Source organism: Ambystoma mexicanum, chromosome 4q, assembly GCF_040938575.1.
Source record: "Ambystoma mexicanum isolate Mex_15411 chromosome 4q, UKY_AmexF1_1, whole genome shotgun sequence".
Lineage (NCBI taxonomy): Eukaryota > Metazoa > Chordata > Amphibia > Caudata > Ambystomatidae > Ambystoma > Ambystoma mexicanum.
The window spans coordinates 25,458,840-25,482,211 of NC_090928.1; the positions used below are offsets into that span (position 1 = coordinate 25,458,840).

A 23,372-nucleotide genomic window follows, 5' to 3' on the forward strand; every position below is an offset into this window, starting at 1 on the left:
CTCCTACTCTACACCTTTTTGCCAGACGGCACTCTTCATCATACCAGTGAGGGAAAGCTAACATTTTCCTCTTTATTAGTTTTACAGGAGCTGACGCAAAAGGAAGAATTTTGGCCTTCATGTGTTCATACTCGATTAAAAATGACGTGTCAGTAATGTCTAGCTTGAAAATATTTTCTAAATTTGGAAGAATAGCAGCATAAATGCGAGATTCAATTGTACTGTAATTAATGCCCACCCATTTTTAATGACTTGCGGGCACGCCCTTCGGTTGGTAGTGCTTGGCCGCAGGGGGTATCACATGGTTTGGGGCGACCAGAAGCAAATTCCAGCAAACAAACCGAGAGCGTAAAATCGTCACTCTATGATCTGGGGTATATCTCAAAGTCTATAATTTTACTCCAGTCAATTGCTGAAATGAGAATGTAATCAATTTGAGAGTTCCCATTTGTCACATTAAAAGTAAACTGTGCTGGCTGATCTCTGGAAAATCTCCCATTACAAGCCCTCAAGCACAGGCCTGACAGGATACACATAGACTCTATCACCAAACGGTGGGTTCTAGTGGGGGTGAGGGGCTGCCAGCAAAGATGGGATGCCCCAAGCAAGATCTTGGTCGTCCCACAGACCGTTCAGCTCTCTTAGCGGTTCCAACTGAACATTAAAATCCCCTACCACAATAACATATTTCCCTTTGACATGAGTTAGAAAAAATTACAGGAAGCGACACATTAGCTACAGGAGACATTAACGGGCTAATTCACGGGAACCGTTTTATAATGGCGAAACACCATTTGGAAAGGTTCTGTGAATCAGGCCCTAAAGGTCTTCTATTCTTGGGGAAAGGGCTGATGACATTTGGTCAATGGCAGGATATTTGAGTATTACCGTGTTGAGCACCGCTCATGATGGAGCACTGTTTAACAATTGTACGGCGGCAGTCTGGAAAGCGCTTAGAGTACTGTATCCAGACACGTCAGATATGGAAGCTATAATGATGTCAAGGGCTGTCACAGCCCGTGCAGAAGCAGCACAAGAAATTAGTGGGCATAGAAGCAAAGCCATGGTCAGAAATACAGCTGACCCCTGTGCATTACTGGAGATTATTGAAGGGAAAGAATCGGCAGAAAGACGATGCTAGGAAAGGTGAAGAGGCAAAGTTAGTGCAGACAAAATAATCAAAATTACGCCATAGATGGGGCGATGTTGACTAGTGGGGAAGGGTCGGGTTCACAGCAAACAGCAAGCATAACGCAGGTGAATAACCAAAGGCAGTTTGATCAAGGTAATAATGAATTTGTACCACGGGATAGGGGAGACTTCCGAGGTGGAGGCTTCCAGAATAATCAGAGACATTTCCAGAGTAACCCAGGTGGGTTTCAAAGCATGGAGAATAATAGTAAAAACGTGCAGGAGGGGCAAATTAGGAGACCTCCTGTATGTTGGACATGTGGTATGGCAGGGCACTATGCACGCATGTGTAGAAGACAAAGACTTGTGCAGAAATTGGCAATTCTCAAGAGGTGGGACAGCACACTCCCTAGTATATAGCTTACAAGCCCAGGATCAGGCATTGTATCAGACATGAGCACTGGGAGTGCAGCAAGTACAGCAGCTTAGGAAAGGTGCAAAACTGATTCACTGCAGAGGGCAAGTACAGGGAGCCCACATGCAGATTCATTAATATGCAAACATGGAATAAATAAGTGATACCCAGGAGTAAAGGTGTTATTATAAAAGGAAGAAATGCTTTCACAATGTGTGCACCCACAGTGGGACTGCCTCCCAGGGCGACTTGGTGTGTTCAGAATTGTTAGTGGCCCTAGACCTCAAGGAGTGCCGAGAATTAATATGTCAAAGGGAGAACAATTGTTGTTCTAGTGGTAGACATTGGGACTGTATGTCCATGCAGCAAAGACAGAAAGATGGTGAATGAATATTAGAAGATTGAGGGTGTTTATTGAAGTGGGAGGATGACCTCACATCACCCAACCTGTGCTGCCAAGCACTGAGCCCCCTGGAAAAGGTGCTCAATGTACTGCATTCTTTGGCCACTGGGTCATTTCAGCAGACAACTGCCATAGTTGGGGGCATCTCACAGCCCACACAGTCACGCTGCCTACACCAGGTGTTGGCAATCATGCCTGCAAGCCCCTCAGTCTGCAGGCACATATACATGCCCAAAACCCCCGCAGAGAGGCAGGCCGTGGTCCAGGACCTTTGCAGGGTGGCACACTTCCTCAAAGTGATTGGTGCCATTGATTGCACCCATGTGGCCCTACGTCCACTGAGCCCACATATCACAATCGCAAGCATTGGCATTCCATCAACGTGCAGGTTCTATGCGATGCCAAGGGAATCATTACCTCTGTCTATGCCAACTATCCAGGGTCCACCCATGATAGTTTCATATTCAGAATGTCACCCCTAAACCGGGACCTGGAAGCTGGGAGGCATGGCAACACATGGCTCATTGGTGCGTAAAAAGCAGGGGGGAAAGACAAGAACCCTGCGGGACACCACAAGTACTTGGAATTGAAGTAGCTTGATGTCTCTCTAATGCCGCTCTAGAAGTTCTTGGGCCCAGAAAAGACATCACCCACTTTGCTGTGATTTCGTAACAATTAGCTATAGATAGTAGTCTAGAGCGGAGCAGATCATGGTTAATAATATTGAAAGCTGCTGAGAGATCTAATAAAAGTAGCAGCGCAAGATGTTTATTCTCAATAATCCTAGTGATGTTGGATTTAAACTCCAGAAGAGCGGTTTCGGTGCCACGATGGGTGCGCAAACCCGACTGATTTAGATTGAGATTGGTATGTTCCTCTGTGAATTTCTGAAGCTGTATATATGCAACCCTATCTAAAATCTTCAGTAGGTAGGGGGCGTTGGTAATAGGTCTGTAGTTCTTGGGATAGAAGGGTCAAGAGAATCCTTTTTCAAAAGTGGTGTAACCCAAGCTTCCTTTAACGCGTCGAGAACTATGCCAGATTGAAAATGGGGTTGAGATGCGAGGCTAACTTGCAACTGACTTCTCCCAGTTCCTCCTAGCCTTTTACAAATACTGGCCTGTTATTGAATCTCACCATTTTATCTTTCTTGTTGCACTTGTTAAGCATATCATAGATATCTTGGTCTATTAGCTTTTAGCGATTTCAAATACTGCAAGATCAGCCATTTTGCAAAAACACCTGCAAAATCATCTGTTTTTGAAAAACACACACAAAACAAGCAGATTTTGCAGAAATGCCCATTTTTAACACAAAGAACCACTCAGCATTTTTTTTTTTTAATTAACAACTAGTCACCATGTGAGAGGAACAGTGGGCCAGATGAGGAGTGGTAAGCTAGATGGGGAGCAGAGGGCCAGAAAGCACAGACAGTGGTGGGCCAGAGGGGGAGTGGTGGGCCAGAAAGCAGGGAGGGGGAGCAGTGTGCCAGAAAGCAGGGATCAAGCTGCAGATTGGGAGAAAGGATGGTGAATAGCATGATAGACTGGGAGAAAAGTTGGAAGACAGAGAAGGAGTGAGACCTGTGGACTTGAGAAAGAACTGGAGCATTACAGGTGTGAGGTGAGAGCATGATTGAGAATGTAGCAGAGTGTGATTTGTGTATGCACTTTATTGGAGTGAGTGGTTAGGGAGTGTAAATTATGATAGACAGTTGGTGAGTGTGAGGTGCCGGTGAGTGGGGGGCATGTCAGTGTACGGGGGATTGGAGAATATGGAAAGGAAATATTGCACCATTATCAATGATAACGATCAATACAATTATTAAAATAAAATAGGTTTGTGCAATAAACTGTAGAAGTAGAGCAAAACATACAATGTTTAGTCAAGCCAGGGACATCTGGGACTCTATCAACTTAATAGCAGAAACTCCATACAAAAGATGCAAATAATGACAATCTGACTCTTTTGCAGTCTCACAAACACTACCTCTTTTGCAATCTAGTTCTGTAGCACCCTCCCATCAATACAAAATGTGAGGCAAAGATGTTGCAACAAATACACATTTATGCCACAAAATCTGCTTTTTTACGTCATAAAATGTTCAATTTCATGCTGAAAATCCTGGCGGGTCTGAATAATGAAGTGACATTTTTCCCAATGGAAATGCAGATCTAGAAATTGCAGACTTGAAGATTGATATGTGCCTGGAAGCCATGAATGTTGTTACTCTCACTAGCAATTGGTTAGCTAGATAGATCTGAGAAGGGTCTGCATTCCAAAAAAGCTTTAAGTATAGACAAGCAGTCCCTTAACATGTCTAATACCTCCAATGCAGCCATGGCTGTTCATTCAACTTCAATTTTCATTCTGGGACTTGTAGTTCAGGTTTTCACAAATGTGTGTAGTGCAAATTGGCATTGGCTAAAAAGCAAACACAGACCACTAGTCAGCTTCTTCTACACAACTTGCTCCTTCCTCTATAACAGTAGTCTTCAAACTGTGGGGATGTCAGAATGGGCCCAGAAGATTCTTAAATCCTGGGCTGTGTCATGTTGCATGGGAATAGATCTCCCCTGCATGTCTCGGGTGGGGGAAACAGCAAAGGCCTATGGCATGGGACAGTCTGCCTGAGGGCCAGATGCAGACGGGAAGAGTCTTCTGGTTCTCCCCATATTCTTCAGTGCTCCAGGGCAACGTCTTCTGGGGCCTGTATTGACTCAGGACCTTTTCTTTTTGCTCCTATGCACAATTTGGTTGCTTTTTTGCCATGCTCTTCCTGCAGTTCTCTTTTTCATTCATGGGCACCCGGTACCTCCATGGATAACTGGACCGTTTGCTGCGGTTTGTGCTTGGAGGTGTCGACGTAGTTGGATGGGTGGTCTACTCGACATGAACTGCTCGTGGTCTCGTCACCACTGAGGTTTGGGCTTCCATCACCCATTTCTCCTTTTTCGCACATGCTGGGCTTCCAGCGTTTCCTTCTCCCATTCAGAGCGTTCCTGCTCATGGCCGGCTCAACGTCTCTCTTTCGCTCCACCTCCCCTACATACGTGTGCCTTCTGCTCTCTCGCCTTTGTTCAGCGTCCACTCCACCTTCAACGTACTCGTTAAATTGAGGTCCTCATCAAAAGGCACGATTTTCTTTTCTTTGTTTTAATGGTGTAAGCTAGTTTTCTCTTCAGTTACTCTCAGGTCTTGAAAGCATTTGGCATATTAGATAGTCCCATATATGCCATCATAAGACATGGTCTAGGAAGTTCCTCACAGGAACCGGAGTCCTTGTCACTTAAGGGGGAGTCTCTGCCGGTGAGGTCCCACTTGCATCTACCCATAGGGAGAGTATTGCAGAGTGGCCTCATTGCCCTAGCCTCACAACGGGGGTCTCTCCCTTGGGGAGAAGGGATGAACTCCCTCAATTCGTCACATAACCTTCAACTTATCTTCATGGCTTCCCCATTTCCCCATCTCCTTTTAGAAGGTAACTTGTTGTCTCTGTTGTTCATGGGTGGGGTTTTCTTCTCTCTGGTTCTGGAGACCTGATCTCGCCCGAGTTCTAAATGGAAGTGTCTGAGAAGTCGATGGATGTCTCCAAAGATTGTAAAGCAGAGCATGGAGGTTTTCTGTTTTGAGTCCTAGAAGGTATTAGCAGTTCCGTAAAAGCTGTAAAGTCTATGCCAATTATTACCTCTTCTGGTAGACCAAGTACTACTGCTGTTTTCATAGTTGTGCATTGGTTCCTAACTCTCAGGGGCAGAGGTACTTTAGGATAGGTCTCCACATCCCCATGTACACAGGTTATTGTTATGGGTTGACTACCTTGTATGTCCTCGGTATACAGGAAGTCGGCTCTGAATGCAGTTTGTCAGCCTCCTGAATCTATGAGTTCATTAGGCCATGCTCCATTTATTTGCAGCTTCTCTTGAGTCTGAAAAGGTTGGGACCTGCAGTAATTATCAGAGACTACCTTTTCCCATGGCTTTGTTGTTAACCATCCTATCACCATAGGCTCTTCCAGTTTATTGTTGGGGCAGGACCTAGCGATATGTCCCTTTTCTCCCCTCTGACATAGAGGGGGGGCCTGGGAAGGAGGTTTTTTCAGTCGCCCTATTTCTTCTTGAGGTGGCATTTGAGATTTAGTTCATTGTATTGGAGGGCTTCATTAATGGATTTCTTCATTACTCAGATTTTCTCTGGGAGGAATTTTTTCGGTTCTGAGCCATTTTTCTGGTGATACGCACTTGGTGCCGAATTTCATATCTCTCTTTACTTCTATCGTTGTGTCCCTATGTTTCGAATATTTGGCTGCCTCCGAGTGGGCTTGTGCCACCTGAATGGCCATCTCCAGCGAGGCTTAATGTTGTTATATTATGTTATGTTGATTTATACCGTGCACCGCTACCACCCAGGGGCAGTCTCCAGGCGCTCGCGTGGCTCTACAAGAGAGGGGTGTGGGGAGGTTAGTGGCGAAAGGGTGAGGGGATAGGTTTAGTACCAGTAGGAACTGGTGTCTGTGAGTGTTGTTTTGCATGTGGTAGTTTGTGCAAGAGGCCTTGTGCATTTTAACCATATGGGTAAGATTCAGTGCCTCGGGCGTTTGGTGGTATTTGTGTTGGTATTAGTATGTCATGTGGGTTAAGGTGGGTTTGGTTGTGCGCATTGGTTAGATAGTGTCCATAAGGGATCCAGAGTCACGGGTGGTCGTAGCTGTAAAATAATCCAGTAACTTGTGTGAAGTTGCGTTGTTGATGGTTTTATGGACTGTGTGGGTTGTTCACTCTAGGTGTGGACCTAGAGATGCTGGTGTTGCTGCAATATCCCTCATTGTAAGGATGGAGGAAGGGCGTTGATGAATTGTTCTAATGCTAGGGTCTCGAAGACCTCTGATAGGGTTTTCTTCCCTAGCCATTGGATACACGTATTCTGTATTCGTCCTGCTATTTCTAACAGGCTTTCATTGGGTAAAAGATGGATCTCTCAACCTTTTAAGTGATACAATCCATCTGTTTGTCCCACCCATGCTCTAATAATGGCTGTTTGATTTCAGGAAATTGAGTAGTCCCCAATGAATTCTCTTTTTGATCGGAGGCTTGTAAGTCTCCTTTGAACAAAGGGGCGAAATTACAGGTCTTTAGGGACTCATACCAATTAAATTGTGTGGCAAGCCGTTCAAAGTTTTAAAAATAACGCTCTCAAGTCTTCCCCTTCTTGGTATGGTTGGAGTATGCCATGGGGAACTATTTTATGTGAGGGATTCGTTTGTATTTGATCCAGCCCAACCTGGAGTTGTCGATCCACTTCTATATGATGGCCTACTAAATTCTCCAGGAGGGACGCAAGGGTACTCATTTCTACATCAGGGTTAATCGAAGAGGAAGAGGTCTCTGGATAATCACTTCTTGCTTCCTCCCACTCGTCCGAATTGCAACCGATCTTTGCCTTGTCTTCGATTAACTCCTGTTCTGAATCGTTGGGTAGTTTCGAACTAAGGGCCGTAGGTGGGAAGGTGTCAACTTGGACACAGTGGGATTTATTTCCTAAGGAGGTTTTTAGGCCCACGCATCCGATTGGTGGAACTTTATCAATAGATGTGGGCATATACTTTTGGGGAGGTGCAAGTTGTCTCTAACTCAGGACTTTAGCATCCCACCATATATGGCGGGTCAGAAGAAAGACGTGGACACTCTGAGGACATTTCCAACATGTGTTTATTGAAGAATAAGAATAAGGCCTATCTTTCCCTATGACTACGGGGTGTTACCTACCTAATTTACTAGTTAGTCAGTCGTCAGTGAATGTCCAAAAGGAATAATTCTGCTTTCCAAAATTAGCCCTAACTGGCCCTACCACTATTTTGAAAAAACTAAGGTCAGGAGAAATACTCCTTTCTTCTGATACTTGCTTCTTGCAGTTGTCTTTCTTCTTTCTCCTGTTAATATGCAATTTGTAAATAGTTTCTTGCTACTTTCTTCTTCAATTCAGGTAGTTCTCTCAAGATACTATTGGCTTTTCTCTCTTCTTTAGAGATGTCTTTCTGTAACCTCTGTTGAATCTTTGGATCTGGGTTAATGGGTCTTAGTAACCTTGGGAAGTATATTTTTTCTCTGTGTAGTTCTTGCTCTATGGACAATTATAGTTCAGGTCTTTCCAACTGATCTCTTTTGTATATAATTTATCTTAGGCGTTTCTCTGTCTTTCAGTTCACAATATGTTCTCTCTGTTATATTCCACTCTTTCTTGCTCTCTGGACAATTATTGTTCAGCTCTTTCCAGCCTGGTCTCTTTTGTATATTATTTATCTTAGGGATCTCTCTGTCTTTCAGTTCACAATGTTTTCCCTCTGTTATATTCCACTTTTTCCTTGAATAATGAAATAGTTTCCCCTCTTCCCAGGGTAGTGATCCCCACACACTATTGTTTCCCCTCTCAGGGTCTTCTGTGATTCTTGTGATCCCCAAACACTATTGGTTTCCCTCTTATGGTCTTCTCTGATTCTTATTCTCACATTAACACAGTTCATTAAACTTTTGTTACAAGTGTTCGTCACTTATACTGGGACGAGTATCTCTGATTACATAACAAGTCACTTTTGGCCTCCCGATCGTCCCGTTCTCCCCGTAGCCTTCAGTGCTCCACAGGAAAATCTCTTGGGCCTGTATTGGCTTGGGACATTCTCTTTCATTCCGCTGCATGGCCGGGTTGCTTTCGCTGCAATGCTCTTCTTGCGGTTCTCTTTCTCCTTCACTGGGTTTCGGTACCTCCACAGATAAACGTACCATTTACTGCGGTTTGTGCTTGGTGGTGTCGGTATAGTAGGAGGTGTGGTCTACCCACCAAAAACTCCTTGTGGTCACGCCACCACTGAGGTTTGGGCTCTTGTCGCCCCTGTTTCTCCCTTCTTGCGCACGCTAGGCTTCCAGCGTCTCGTTCAGGGCTTACCTGCTTGTCACAGGCTCTCCATCTCTCTTTTGCTCCACCTCCATCAGTAGTTACGCATCCAGGGGGCATCTCCTGCCTGTTTATGTGTTCTGTTCTCTCAGCTTCGTTCAGCGTGCACTCCTCCATCAACTTACTCATCCCAGTTAATTGGAGGTCCTCATTTAAACGCGCAATGTCCTTTTCTTCCTTGTAATGGTGTAACTTTGTTTTCTCTTCAGTCAAGTCTCGGGACTTGAAACCATTTGGCATATTAGATAGTCCCATATATGCCATCATGTGACATGATCTAGGAAGTTTCTCACAGGAACACGAGTCCTTGTCCTCTAAGGTGGAGTCTCTCCTGGTGAGATCCCACTGGTCTCTACCCCTATAGAGGGTATTGCGGAGCAGGCACATCTCCCAGGCTCACAAGTGGGGTCTCCCCCTTGGGGAGAAGGGACACATTCCTGTGATCTGTCACAATGCTTAACAGATGAACATCAAGGGACATACCAGGACAACACACATGGTCAATGGGGAAGAAAACATCCACTCTGAATTATGTTTTTATTAATTGGCAGGTTTGTGATAGAGCTAAAAGATTGATGATGGACCACAATAAGCTTAGCAATCATGTGTTGGTCTGCCTAACTCTTGCTATAAATGTGAAAGATCAACTCAAAGACAAAATTGGTGGACTGGATATGAATGTTAAGGGTAACATCATTGGATCGGCTGAAAAACATTGTAAAAATGAGTCTTCATATTGACGGATCTAGCAATGCATTATTGCATATGTTAGAAAACTGTAACTTTGAAGAATGTACCACATGGATATACTGCCTTACAGAGTATTTTGATTGCTCTAAAATGTCACCAACCTTAGCAAGTTGTTACTTTCTAATGTTGGTGACATTTTCCTAATGCATTATCTATGATGCAGTTATAATTTCTCAAAAAAGATTGCTGAGCTATGACATCCGATCAATATGCACTGACAGCTGCCTTGCCTGAAAACCAAAACCATCCTTATTCAAAACAGACAAAGTTATATGTTATTTCAACAATATAGTTACACCAATACGATTATTGCATCCTGAAAAGAGTCATGCCTGGACCTCTCCAATTATCGTCTACTGGCATTGTTGGATGTTCCTGGCAGGTTGTTGCTAATATTGTCCTTAGAGACTTAAATCTCAGGGCAGAGCCAAGGCTATTTTTGGACAACTTCCAGGCTGGGTTTAGAAATGGCTATGGTACAGCTGAAAATATTCTGCTCCTTAGGGTACTGTCTAAAGAAGCTACGTCGGGGTCCCTCTCATTGCACGTGGCCTTTATTGATTATATAGCGGTCTTTGACTCTATCGATCACCCTTTGCTCTGGTCAAAGATGGTGAAATGGGGCATACTGCAAAGTTTGCTTAATATGATAGTGCAACTATATTTTGATACCTGAGTAGTGGTTAAACTGGATAATCTAGGGCATACTACCAGAAAATAAAGACCAACCGTAGACTGAAGCAAGGATCCCTGCTTGCCCCATTACTATTGAACGTATATATTGCAGATCTCAGTAGATGTCTGCACAAAGTGAAAAGTTATTCACCTAAGATTGGAGACACAAATATTAGGTGGCTGGCTATGCAGACGATATTGTGTTGTTAGACCACACGTCCATCGGGTTGAAAATATATTTTTAAGGCTAATTGGCGCTCTCCAAACAATACAATTTACACGATCAACAATACCAAAACAAACACTATGGGCCTCATTACGAGTTTGCCGGTAAAAAAAGAAAAATACCGGCATGCCGGTGCTACCGTGTCCGTGTAGTGCTACTGCCAGAATATACGGTAGATTCTGAGTCAGAGTGCACATGCATTCTGGCATGCCGGAAACGATAGCACCGGCATGCCGGTAACAGCCCCTAAACTCGCGATACCGACATCCCCAATGCCGCAGGCACCGGCACAGGCACTGACGATGCCGTAGTTACCGGTACCCCAATGGCAGTAATACCAGCACCGGAAACAATGTCATCGTGCCGTAACTGGAAATGCACTGGTGGCCATCTTTAAAAATGCAATCCATTTTAATCCTCAGTGTACAGCAGTCCAACAGGATAACTGAGTAGGCTGCAACAAACCAAAGCATCATGTGATCCAGGCAAGGCACCTCCGTCGTCAGAAACCAAGATTTAGTGAGATTGAGCTAAACATATTGACACACGCACTCTTTGAACATGCCGATGTCGTCTTCTGCGCTGACATACGGCAGCCAGCCCAACTACGCAAAAAAGCCATATGCGAGGAGGTGGCCCGCAAGGTATCGGCAGTGGGGACAACACCCCAGACTGTCCGCGATTGCCGTAAGTGCTGCAACGATCTTCATCTGCGGGTGCGCAACCTTCTTGCTGCAGAGCGCAGCCAGGGGCTGGCCACAGGAGGCGGACCCCCATCCCCCATCAAACTCACGTCCTGGGAGGAGACCTGCAGCACCGTCATCCACATGGAGGGTATAGAGGGTGTTGGAAATGCGGAGATGGGAGCTGCAACATCGGATGATGCCAGTGAGTGTCCCTTACCGTAATCCCAAAGTCACACCACACACCTTCATCCCCAATGCCAATGATGAAGTCCAAATGCCAAGTAGGTGGCACCAGATTCCTGCTTCATTTGCACCCACCGAAAGCCACCTCCGACACAACTACAATGCACCTGCCACTAACACGTTCAACAAACGCCACTGACACACCCCACATTACCCCTGTGATGCCAACACAAGTACCATCTGCATGAGCACAGACACACACACACATCACCGTACAACTGCAGCTGTCACCACTGTGTCACCACTGTGTCACCTCATGCAAAGGTGCACAAATCACCACCAGTTGCACACCTGTCACACCATGTCCATACACAGAGTGTAAACATAAATGCGTCAACGTACAGAATGGGGGCACATCAGTTGCACAATGAAACACCACATGGCACACAGCCCCTGTTGCATTGGCACAGCACGCAAACCACAAGACACCTTTACCCCACCCCACAGACACTGTGCACAACATGGCCGCACCAGAAGGATGCTCCAACACTGCACCCCCCCTATTCTTGTGTGCACCATGCCAGGCCCTCCAACATGTCCATGCCCTGCAAGACACTACAAGGATGGTGATCAGAGCCATGTACCGTGTGGCCAGGTGTGTGCGTGAACAGAATGCAGTAATGGCTGCCATGGCCAAGTTCATCACCCAGTTGGCAACCGCTATAGCGGAACAACGTAATATCACCACAACGCCCAACCTGGTCCATCATCCAGCACAACACCAGCCAGTTCCACTCAAACGAGCCCTGTGCGTCGCTCACAGCGACTTGTTCACCACCCAGAGGCTCACCGCCCTCCTCCAAAAAGGGGCCGTGAATAGGGGAACTCACAAGCGCATGTGGGGAGGGAGTAGTTGTGAAGTTGTTGTGGGGGTAGTAGGAGAGGGGGTGGTGGGGTATTGGGTCTCGGGGTAGTGGGGTAGGGGGTGTTGGGTTATTGGGTGTAGGGGTGGTGTGGGAGGGGGTGTTGGGGAATTGGGTGTGGGGATGGTGGGGGAGGAGGTGTTGGGGAATTGGGTGTGGGGGTAGTGGGGGAGGAGGTGTTGGGGTATTGGGTGTGGGGGTAGTGGGGGAGGGGCTGTTGGGGAATTGGGTGTGGGGGTCGTGGAGGAGGGGGTGTGGGATAGATTTGACAGGACAGTAGTGGTAGTTAATGCACATTTGTAAATAGTTATTCATAATTCAATACAGGTGATGTGTAAAAGAAAAAAACATGACAACCCATTGCTTCTTGAATGTGTGTCTATTTAATTATGTACAGTGCCCAGTGTGACACGTGCCTTGTCTTCTCCAGTCCATCAGAAGTAGTGGGCAATTAAATCTTGCCGTATCGCACGTCCTTCATTTACATTGTGCCGCTGAGGTATTCCACCATCCTCCTCATCATCATCTTTGGGTGGCATCATGTCCATCTCAGGGGGCAGGGGGGCGTTGTGCTGGATGCACATGTTGTGTAGCATGGCACATACTAACACTATTTTTCCCACCTTCCCCGGCCCGTAAATTATTACCCCCCGACCTGCTTAGGCAGCGGAACCGGGCCTTCAACAGGCCAAATGTCTGCTCAATAGTGACACGAGTGCGTGCATGTGCACGGTTGTAGTCCTCTTCGTGTCTGTTGACTGGTCGCCTGATGGGGGTCATGAGCCAGGCCTTCAGGGGATACCCAGCATCACCTGGATGGGCGCAAGAGAAAGGGTATTTGTGATTATTTTGGTAATTCCATGTTAGCACTGCCTGTACAGTGTTCATGATTGAAAGCAACTTAAGATTCATAACTGCAAATGACATGTTGAATTTTCAATGACCTGAGTAAGAGTACTTAGGGCTGATCCATGGGTGGGGGGTGTTGGGTGGCTCCATTTGCCGTCCCAAGGACCGTTCAATGTGAATCTGCACTCTCACATATCAAGTCCAAATGTCCATGATGGCCTACAATTCCATTGATGTGTTACCAATGGAAATAGACTGTGCATGTACAGTGGATAATCACAAATTTGCCTAATTGGCTTCATGTAACACAGTAGTATCCTCAGTATGCATTCTACTTATTCATGTCTCCATGTACTGTTCCATCAACACATTCCCCCACATGAATAGGTTAGTATTACATTGGTGGTATGGTCCACGTGTGAAGGGTTACGTTTCTGTGATACGGCTGGGTGGGGTTTAGCATGGGGGAATTAAGGTATTTTGGATGAGTCCTGCTCCTCTCAATCATATCTTGGTGTTAGTCAATGATTGCAGATTTGAATAGTTTTCATGCTTCACCCATTGTACACGGAGGTGTCCCTTAAGGTGACATGACAGGCATGCTGATCTGGGTGGTACCTGTGGACTGAGTGCAGTGAATTATATATTTCAGTGTGGCAGATGGGTGTCTCTCTGGCAGGGCAGCATGATTTGTGATTACCTTTGCTAACATCATGTATTTCATGCATTGTCACTACAGGGTGGTGCATTGTGGTACATGTGGTTCATGTTTTCTGATGTCCCTGATACATGTGCTGGTGTGTGCACTGTGTCTGTTGATTGCATGTACACACAGCTGTGTAGGCCTTGCACATCTGCAAGCATTGGCTGTGTTGCACGTTCTGTTTAATTTACTAAGGTCACAGTTGAAGGCACCCAGGACGCTGTGTGTGGTCTTCTTCCATTCTATGTGTGTGATTTAATATTGTGCAGGTTGGGAATGTGGAGGGTGCCAGGTTTGATTCCTCATCCAACTTTGCCTTCTATTGCCCAACCCAGTATCTCTGCACTTCATTGCATACCTGGTAATGTTTACTCCTGTTTGCAGAAGTGGTGATGGTTAAATGCATGCAGTGTACACTTGTGCTCCTCAGGCATGCAATCCTATGCTATGTTCTGACACCCCTTATGGCCCAGCCAGCAGACACATTGCCTATGCTTGTGATTTCCGCCTCAAATCAACACCCTTCATGGCCCAGCCAGCAGACACATTGCCTATGCTTGTAATTCCCCCTCCCCCAAATCAACACCCCTCATGTCCCTGTGGTTAGACTCACCCAGCAGCCAGGTACGTTGTGCAGTGTGTCGTGCCATGTAGTGGGGAAGCGTAGAGTTGTGCAGCACCATGGCGTCATGTGTGGAGCCAGGGAATCTTGCACAGCAATGCGTGATGATTTGGCGTGCATCGAAACACTACTTCCACAGCATGCCGGACAACCAGCTCCACATGTGTGCAGTCGAGGGCACCGATTGCATTTGGCATGCCTGCCAGTGCATAGAATGCTATTTTGGTTGAATTCACCTCCTCTGCAGTCCGTGGTAACTTGATGTGGTTGCTTGCGTGTTTCAGGAGTGCACCTAGCACCTGGTTGTACACACGGGAGAAACAAAGTTGTGAGATTCCAAGCAGCTGCGCCACTGTGTTCTGATAAGTGCCTGTGGCAAAGAAGTGTAGCACAGGCACTATCTTCAGCCGGGGGGGTGGATGTCTGGATATTGATCAGGCTCACCAGGTCATCATGGATGAGGTCGACTATTGTGGTGATGGTATCCCTGTCCAGCCGGTACAGGGTGTGGATCTAAGCAGGGGTTAGGTTGAATGGGCTGGCCCCTAGGCGAGGGATTCGTGGCTGCCTGCGGGGTACAACTGTCTGCACAATGGGTATATGCTGGCCCAATCTCACCCTCCTTCTCCTCCTGTGCCTCTGCTGCATTCTCTGGCTCACTGCCTCCTCAAAGAGTAGCAGTGCATGCATGTCCTCCAGCTCCAGTACTGCAAGTGCTAATGGTAGTGAATCATTTGGGAGCGGTGTGGTGTGTGGGAGTGCTCCTTTTGTGCTGTGCCAGACTCCATTGCCTCCACCTGTACTGATTGTGTGCTCCTGTGGCAGGCTTCTACACAGCAGTTTCCTATTAATGCCTGCACCGCGATGCCGGTGTTAACGGCATCATTGTATCCCTTATTACCGGCATGTCCATGGTAATTGCATGTCTGTGCACCTCTTAATGTGCCCTTAACTGCGACATGCCGGTGTCACTGGCACGGCTGCCATGTGTCTCCGCTCATACCGACAAGGGTAATGCCAGTCACAGCGGGTCCCTGCCGATGCCGGCATCACGGCTCATAATACTCGGTCTGATAAACGATGCTAGTATGGTAACACCGGCATCGATTCTACCGGACCGGCAACCTTGTAATGAGGCCCTGTGTGTTTTTGGGAGGAAACAAAAGAATCCTGGTTCCAGTTGGCCATTTAATAACAACATTGTGGAACAAAAGAAACATTACCAACTTATTTGGGGGTTTCTCAATGCAAGGCAACTTATAAATATACCGAAGCTGTTTGATGCCACTTTATTATATGGTATAGATGCATTACTGGAACATTCAAAAGGCAGATTTGACTGCTTGCAAGGGACACTATGGAGGAAATTACTAGTACTGCCCAAGTGCACGCCAGTCTCAACCGTAGCAGTGGAACTAGGAATTGAGTCAATGCTCAGTTAAGCAATGTTAAGAGAGGCTGAATTATGCATAAACATGTAGAAACGTACAAACCACCCTGTATGGTCCCTGCTGGGACAAGTCATTTTTACATGGAAATATGTCTGGTTAGACACCATTCGTAATCGTGTGGTTACCTTTCTAGACATGTTAAAATGGTCTATTGACTGGAACCTGAGATTTTAACAGCCTATTACCAAACATAAGAACAAAACTATTAGGTGGGATAACATTGTTAGTCGGGAACAGACACTATAAAAACATACACTCAGGATCTAGGGGTTCATATGCATCTTGTGGGTCAAATGCAGCCTTGTCTTAATTCGCAAGCCCAGTTTTGACAAGGTTGGTTCTAAAATTACGTTTTGCTTGGCAGTACTAAGCCCAAGATTGGGGATTCTATAGAAAACAGAATATTTAGATTTTGTGGTAAGAAGGAAGCACTTGAAACCAGTAGGCACTTGTTACTCTGTAGTGAGAAACTATCAGAGTGAAGAGCATGTTATTTAAATCGTTTTCTTCACTGTCCCTCCTTCATAGTCATGGATGGGTTCTGGATACGTTGCTTAGTAGGCAACCAGATATCTTTAATTATAGCATTAATGAAATTCTGGAAAACATTGATATAAAATTAAACAAACTATAGAGCTGTCAAATTAAGTACTCTATATCCGCTCGAGTTAATGACATAGGGAAGTAGAAGCGATTTTGGATTGTTTTAATTAAAAAAAATTATTATAAATCTTTTTTAAATGGATCTTTCTATTAAATGAACGAATGTTATGCAATATTGCATAATGTATATATTTTATTGTTGTTGTTTTTAAAATCGGTGTGTAAAGTTGAATTCTAAACTGTTATCACCCTTGATTTTAAAAAGTATATCTTATCGTCTTTATAAAATGAAACTGGGCTCCTATCGGATTGAAGCCCTGCCACCCAAAATATTAATTGAAACAGAAAATTGGTACTGCAAGGTGAAACACTGGTCTAGACAATGGTGTGGCGATGCCCAACGTCACAGAAAGTTTAGAGGTACAGATTATTGTCTTGACCAACCTGAGCTCTCCATTGCAAAATACAAGTCAAATGTTGACTGCAATAAACGTGAGGATAGCTCTACGAAATAATCAATTAAACATGAGTTGCCTTTTATATCACGAAGAATGTAGCAAAATTACAGCCAACACATGTTTTGACATATATCCAAGGTCTTTTTCAAGGCTGTTAAATATATACATTGGGCCTCATTACAAGTTTGCCGGTCCGGTAACAACGGTTCCGGTAAGCTACCGGCACTGTTTTTACCGGACTGGCAAACTACGAGGTCTGTGAGCGGGTGCCTTTCCACCCGCCAGGTCTGACCTGGCGGGTGGAACGGCACCCGCTCGCAGACCCTGACGGATGCAACGGCACTATTCATGAATGGCGCCGGTGCATCCTTCCTCCCAATTCCCATTGAGTCCAATGGGACTCAAATGGGAATGGGGACTCATTTTTTCCGGCGTCCGGGAATGGGCAATTACCGGGTCTGCCGGGGCTGTAATGCCCCGGCAATTGCCCATTCCTGGGCACCGGTAAAAAAATGACTCAGGCGGCAGCCGTGCCTGTTTTACCGGCACAGCTACCGCCGGAGTCATAATGAGGCCCAATGACACATATAGTAACATCATAATGTTAATCATTCATCAAACCCGACAAATGAGTATTAAAACCAGACAACAATGATAAAAAGAAATGATTGTAAATTCAAGCCCAACATTTTTCTTGTATTTTGCAATGGAGAGCGCATGTTGGTCAAGACAATGATCTGTACCTCTTATTGGATGTGCTACCAAGGGAACTCAGGGCTTTGGCTCATCATCATCTGTTTGATGAAGGTAAGAGCATGATGCAGGTTGTCTAACCCTTTTTTTCTCCACAGATGATCTGGGGGGAAAAGGGGGTGCTGTGGTCCCTCTCTGGCATGGGGTAGTCAAGCAAATGCCACCATGACGGGGCAGAAAATCCAGGGCTACACATTCCAGTGGACTGTTTTAGGATGGGTAAACAACCAAACAACACCCACAGGCTGTATGTTCCTCCTCACATGTCAAGCCCCTCTTACCGGCACTCCAGTGCAATAGTTTTGGCTTGCAGGTGTTTTCTTCCATAGCTTAGTGCTCTTATACTGTGGTTTACATATCAACCTCATCACTGTTTCTTTAACAAATCTTAATTCAAATGTTCTTTTGATTACCTTAATTATTCTCTAAAATATGAAATAACCTTGCAAATAACTAATTAAACATATGATTTTTCTTATAACATACAGATTGAAAAGTACCCTGTTCAGGATACAGCCCCTCCAAAAGGTAGAGTATGTGCAGCATTTGTATTTTGATAATAGATGCACTTGGAGTTTATTGTGAGATGCCTTTCTGACATATTCACAAATGATAATTATAATGCTTAGAAGTTGGATTTTAAGGGTCATTTAATTTGTATTTTAAAAGCTAAAGGAAAGTTAATTTTGAAAAAATATGTTTACATTTTTAGTACATTTCATTTTTTAATTGGTGACCTGTCCCTATCTGATCTGAGAGGTGTCCCGTCTGCATGATAATGCTCCTTCCACAAAAGCTATCAACCTTCATCCCACCAATTCAAAAATAAGGGTACAAGTTCATAATGTTCATGTTTCAATATCATTCACTGGCACTAACAGTCCCCATCAGTGAACAACGCCCCAGTAGCCACTGATGTTACCGAATAGAAAAAGGAGAATAACTTTTTTTTTTACCAAAACTGAAATAATGAAGAAATATCAATGTTTTCATTAAAATGTATATGGGGGTGGGGTAAAAGGGGTTGGAAGGGGTTGGGGAGGGTTTAGAAGCACAGTGAAATGCAGGGTTTGGGGGGTACACCCCAAATTGAAAAAAAAGCAATATTCTTTTGGTAAAAAAGGTTCGATAAAAAAGTATTCTCTGAAATTTGATTTGTTAACAACACATAGATCCCATTGCCAGCCCCCACACCCTTTGATGCTGTTTGCTATGAATGACATTGATGTTGGGGGTAAGGCAGTATGTCTCAGGGGTTGAGTCATCAGCCCCATCTCAGTCAAGTTGGCAAACGTTCCCATGAGCCTGTGGCGGAGCACTTCCAGGCCCAATATTGCTAATCTAAAGTGCATGAGTTCTATTGATTCCATAGAGGAGAGGATTAGGGTGCTGTTGACACTTCATGTTTTTATTTTATTTTAATGGTGTATCTAAATAGCACTCGCACACTATTCACAGAACAGCACATTATGTGCTGAAATATGTGGTGTTAGATATTCACTGTATGACATTAACATAGCTCGGGAATGTACAGTAAGTGTGTGTATTTACAGGGTGCTGATGGTTGGAGGCAGAGGGGGTTGTGGGGTGGAGAAGGTGATTGGGGTGGGATAGATAGTGGTCTGGGAACAGTGTGGGAGGGAGACTGCCATTCAAGAGGAGAGTTTTACTTCCCTCCAGAAGTCCTATAGGGTGTGAGAAAATATCAGGAAGAAGGGAGAGCTCTAGAAAAAGTTAAGGAGAATAGAGATGGAAGATCTGTCTCCTAGAATTCCCCTTGATAGCCTTTGAGACTTGTAGTTGATATTTATATTTTATTTTCATCACGCGTGTACACAAGTGAGTCACTGAATATTGGTGCTGCAGATGGACAGCAAGCATTTGGGGAGGTGGTTTGATCATGATAATTATGTGGCCTAATTTGTGTTGTCTGCCAATGAGTAAGCTGCATCATTGAAATCTACCTTCAGGAGAGCAACTGAAGTCAGGGATGCCAGTGTGTAGATCTTGGCCCATCACTGAAGAAAAGGAAAAAAATGCTTGGATCTTGAATTGGATGTTTTTTGGTGGGAGGACATTTTTCCACCTTTACAGGTTGCTCAGTTGGTTCCAAGTCTTCTGGGGTTCCTTTTGAGGTATACCTTGAAGGAAGGCTGGGCATTGATATAAAGTTCAGGAGAGTCTGGGATGAAGATGTCAAAGCAATGTGGGTGTTAGGAAAGATTTCGTTATTGTAGGGAACTTTCCTTCCATGTGGCAACCCCTAAACTTTTTGCTATTGTTTTCAACCTGTTTTCTTGACTTTGCCAGAGAAGTGCAGCCTTCTGCTGTACTCCTCTGGGCTTTCGCTCCTTTCTTACGGGGAAACTGACATGCCCTTAAGACAGTCAGTACCGGGGAACGCTGTTTCCCGTAGTTTCTTTTATCGTGTCGCCATTTTAGTGCAACACGACACAAGAGGGCACTGTAAGCTAAGTTACAGCTCTCTTGGGTCTCTAGCCTTCTACAGACCCTAGACACTCTTATAGGATGGTTTTTGGATCGGTGCAAGTCATTCAGGGACTGGGCTGGTGGCAGCGATCATTTGGTTTATTTTGAGCTCCTTTTGCCGTTCTGAGCACCTTTTTGCCGCGAACACAAAAGGGTGGCCCGGCTACCCAAAATGGCCGGACCACGAGGCTCCTTTGTCTCGTCCACTGTCCGTCTTGCTCCCTTTACCTTCCCCCGGGTCAGGCGACCCGGGGCCTTCCTTATTTGGGCATGTAGTTTCCCGCGAAACACGGTTGCTTTCGCGGGCTTCTACATGTCGTTTGAGTGCCCCCAGGATGTGGGCTGGGCTGTCTGGTCCCAATACACATCCTGGGTGCCAGAGAGTCTAGGGTGGTGTGAATGCCTGGGACCACTGTGGTCCGTGATTGGTCCACGTATGGTATGTGTGTTGATGAGCGGATCTCCCATTGGCTCCCCTCCGTTTTGGCGCGAAGGGAACCGTGGATAAGAGGGAGCTGGAAACACCACTACCAGGTCGATCTCCTGAGTTCTTACGAACCCAGGGATACAGGAGCCAAGTATCCTGCGAACACGAGGCTGGACCGAGGAATCGCTGGTGACCCCCTGAAGAACTTCTGCTCCTCATTGCTGTCGTCCGGTGAATCCCTTTCCACCTAAGATCGAACAAGAAGGCCTGTACTGGCGCTTCGACCTATTGGAATAGCAGGACCAGCTATTCCCGGCACCTTCATCAACTCCTGCTGTAAGCCTTCGGAAGTGTCTCTGGGCCATCCAGTTGACTGACCAGCTTACTAAGGAGGCCTGCTCTGTAATCGCCGACAGGTTGGGTGGTATTCTGAGTCCGGGGCACGCTCACACGCTTCGTTTGCTTAGCAACCCTAAGCTAGAGGTGAGCAGTGCTCGTTTGGCTTGAATACACCCGGCCGTTCCGTTGCCCTGCTGTGGCGACAAAACTGTGCTTGTTTCTTCGATCGGGACGTCTTTTTACTCTGCACGACGACGAGACGTTCCCTGCTCTTCAGAACCTGCCAGAAGCTGCATCTATCGAGGAGAAGCTCGGGCCTGCTTGCTTCGGGGACCGGTGAGTAGATTAGCTAGGATCTGGTCGCCCTCCTGCAGTGCCCTTTGCTTTTCCCCGCTGTGAATACAGCACCCCTTGTCCGTACTCGCGCCCTGCTTCTGCCTCACAGTGGAGGCTGCGCTAGAGTCGCGGACCGTGTTCTCCTTCATTAGAGCTCCCTACAGAGCTGTTCAACGTCCTCCGAAGAGCTTCACCTTCTGCCCATTGGCACCGGCGTGTGCAGGTACTTTTGAGCGCTAGGCTCCACTCTTCGTAGGGATTGGACTACCATCCAGTTAGGGGCCTCAGAAGGCGGACATATCACTCGCATTGGTTCGCACTGCCTGTTTTCCTTCCCCTGCAGGTGGATAACATATTTCGTGCTGCTAATGCTGTGAAACTGTGTATTCTGTATATATATTGGGTGGATAGTGTATGTGTTGGTTTAATATCGTTGTATATTGCTGCTTTTACTGTGGTTATTAGTTTCAAGGCCTTATAATAAATGTGTATCTATTTTTGATATAAACAACTGTTTGGAGTAGTTTGTAAGCGCTCTTGCTTTGTGTGCTCACTGTGGGCTTTCAGTCACACTCACCCCTCTTGAGACCTAGTCTTGACCGCCGCGATCGCTACCTTGATTGGTCTGGCTTGTCCAGAGGTTACCCTGTTCCAAGTAATTAGGTTGGCCTTCTGAACTTCTGCGCCACCAGGACAGAGTTCAGAAATCCGTCTTAACAAATTGGTGTACAGCGGTGGGATACGACTGAAGGTATCCAGTGTTGCGCACGAGCTAAGGCGTTTTCAGGTTATTCCAACCAGGACACGCAGTAAAGTATTGAATATAACGTTAAAAAGGCCATAGTCCTATCGACAGTATGGAAACGAATACTTTATTAACCTTAAATGCTTCGAAATCTGAAACATTGAAGAAGATGTGTGCGGAGAGAGGGGTTTCCTCTCAAGGCACTAAATTGGAAATGATCCAGAGAATCGTGGCGTGGCAAGAAGCGCAGCTTGACGCTATAACTTCCGAGGACAGTGCAGAAGGTGGTGGGGCTGCTCTCACTGGCAGAACCGACGGTTCTGCCGCTGCACTGATCCATCACGACCACGAGGACAGGGAGGATGTAATGTCTAACGTTTCCTCTGCCAGTGTTGATGGGGAGGCTATGCTTGAATTCAAGAAGCAAGAGCTGCGGTTTAGGCAGCAGGAGCTTGAATTCAGCATAGCCAAACTGAAAATCGACCAGGCAGAAAAACAAAAAGACAGGGATCACCAGTTGGAACTGGCCAAGCTTCAGTTCGCAAATGGGTCCAAGGGTCCTGGACATGGTTCTGGGGCTTCCTCTCATCCACGGTTTCCAAAAGATCTGCTCAGTGTGTATGAGGAACGAAATGACATTATGGACTGGTTAAATGCGTTTGAGTATGCATGCGAGGTTCAAGAGGTTGATAATGCGGATAAGATTGCATGGTTACTCAGCAGACTGCCCCATTCTGGTTGCAGTGCCATTATGGAAATGTCGAAGGCTGAGCGCGCTGATTTTGCAATGTTGAAGCAGACTCTCATTTTAAAGTTTGGGAAGACTCCGACCCAATATTTGAAAAGGTTTAGAGAGTATAAGAAAAAGGAAGGTGGTACTTGGGTGTCGTATGTAGCTGAGTCCCTGAAAAACTTGACTGGCTGGGTTGAAGGTTATAAGGTTTCTACCTTCGAAGGCATGATCAATCTGGTCATGCTGGAACACATTTTTGCTTCTTCTTCCCCGGAGCTTAAGCAGCATTTGGCCGATTCGAAGGAGATAGATCCTAAGAAGCTGGCCATTGCAGCAGATTTATGGGTGTCACATCGAGTGTCCCATAAGGACAAAACTCATCCTGGTAAGCAGGAGGAAGGGAAAAAGTCCAAAGATGTGGAGGGTGGGGAATCTGCTAAATCTTCTTCCCATAAGGGCCACAAAAAGAAAAATAAGGGTAAGCCATCCGAGAACTCACAGGGTAGTGGAGGTTCGCCTCCGA

At 45.8% G+C, this 23,372-nt stretch overlaps 1 protein-coding gene across 9 annotated transcripts in view; it reads left to right on the forward strand.

The window, feature by feature from the left end:
- Positions 1-23,372, forward strand: part of EDARADD (EDAR associated via death domain) — a 1,165,333-nt gene that overhangs the window by 764,851 nt on the left and 377,110 nt on the right. For all 9 annotated transcript variants that reach the window (XM_069607375.1, XM_069607376.1, XM_069607372.1 and 6 more), the window contains one exon: positions 18,268-18,307. In XM_069607375.1, the coding sequence (XP_069463476.1) occupies positions 18,268-18,307 (40 nt within the window). The remainder of the gene's footprint in view (positions 1-18,267; positions 18,308-23,372) is intronic.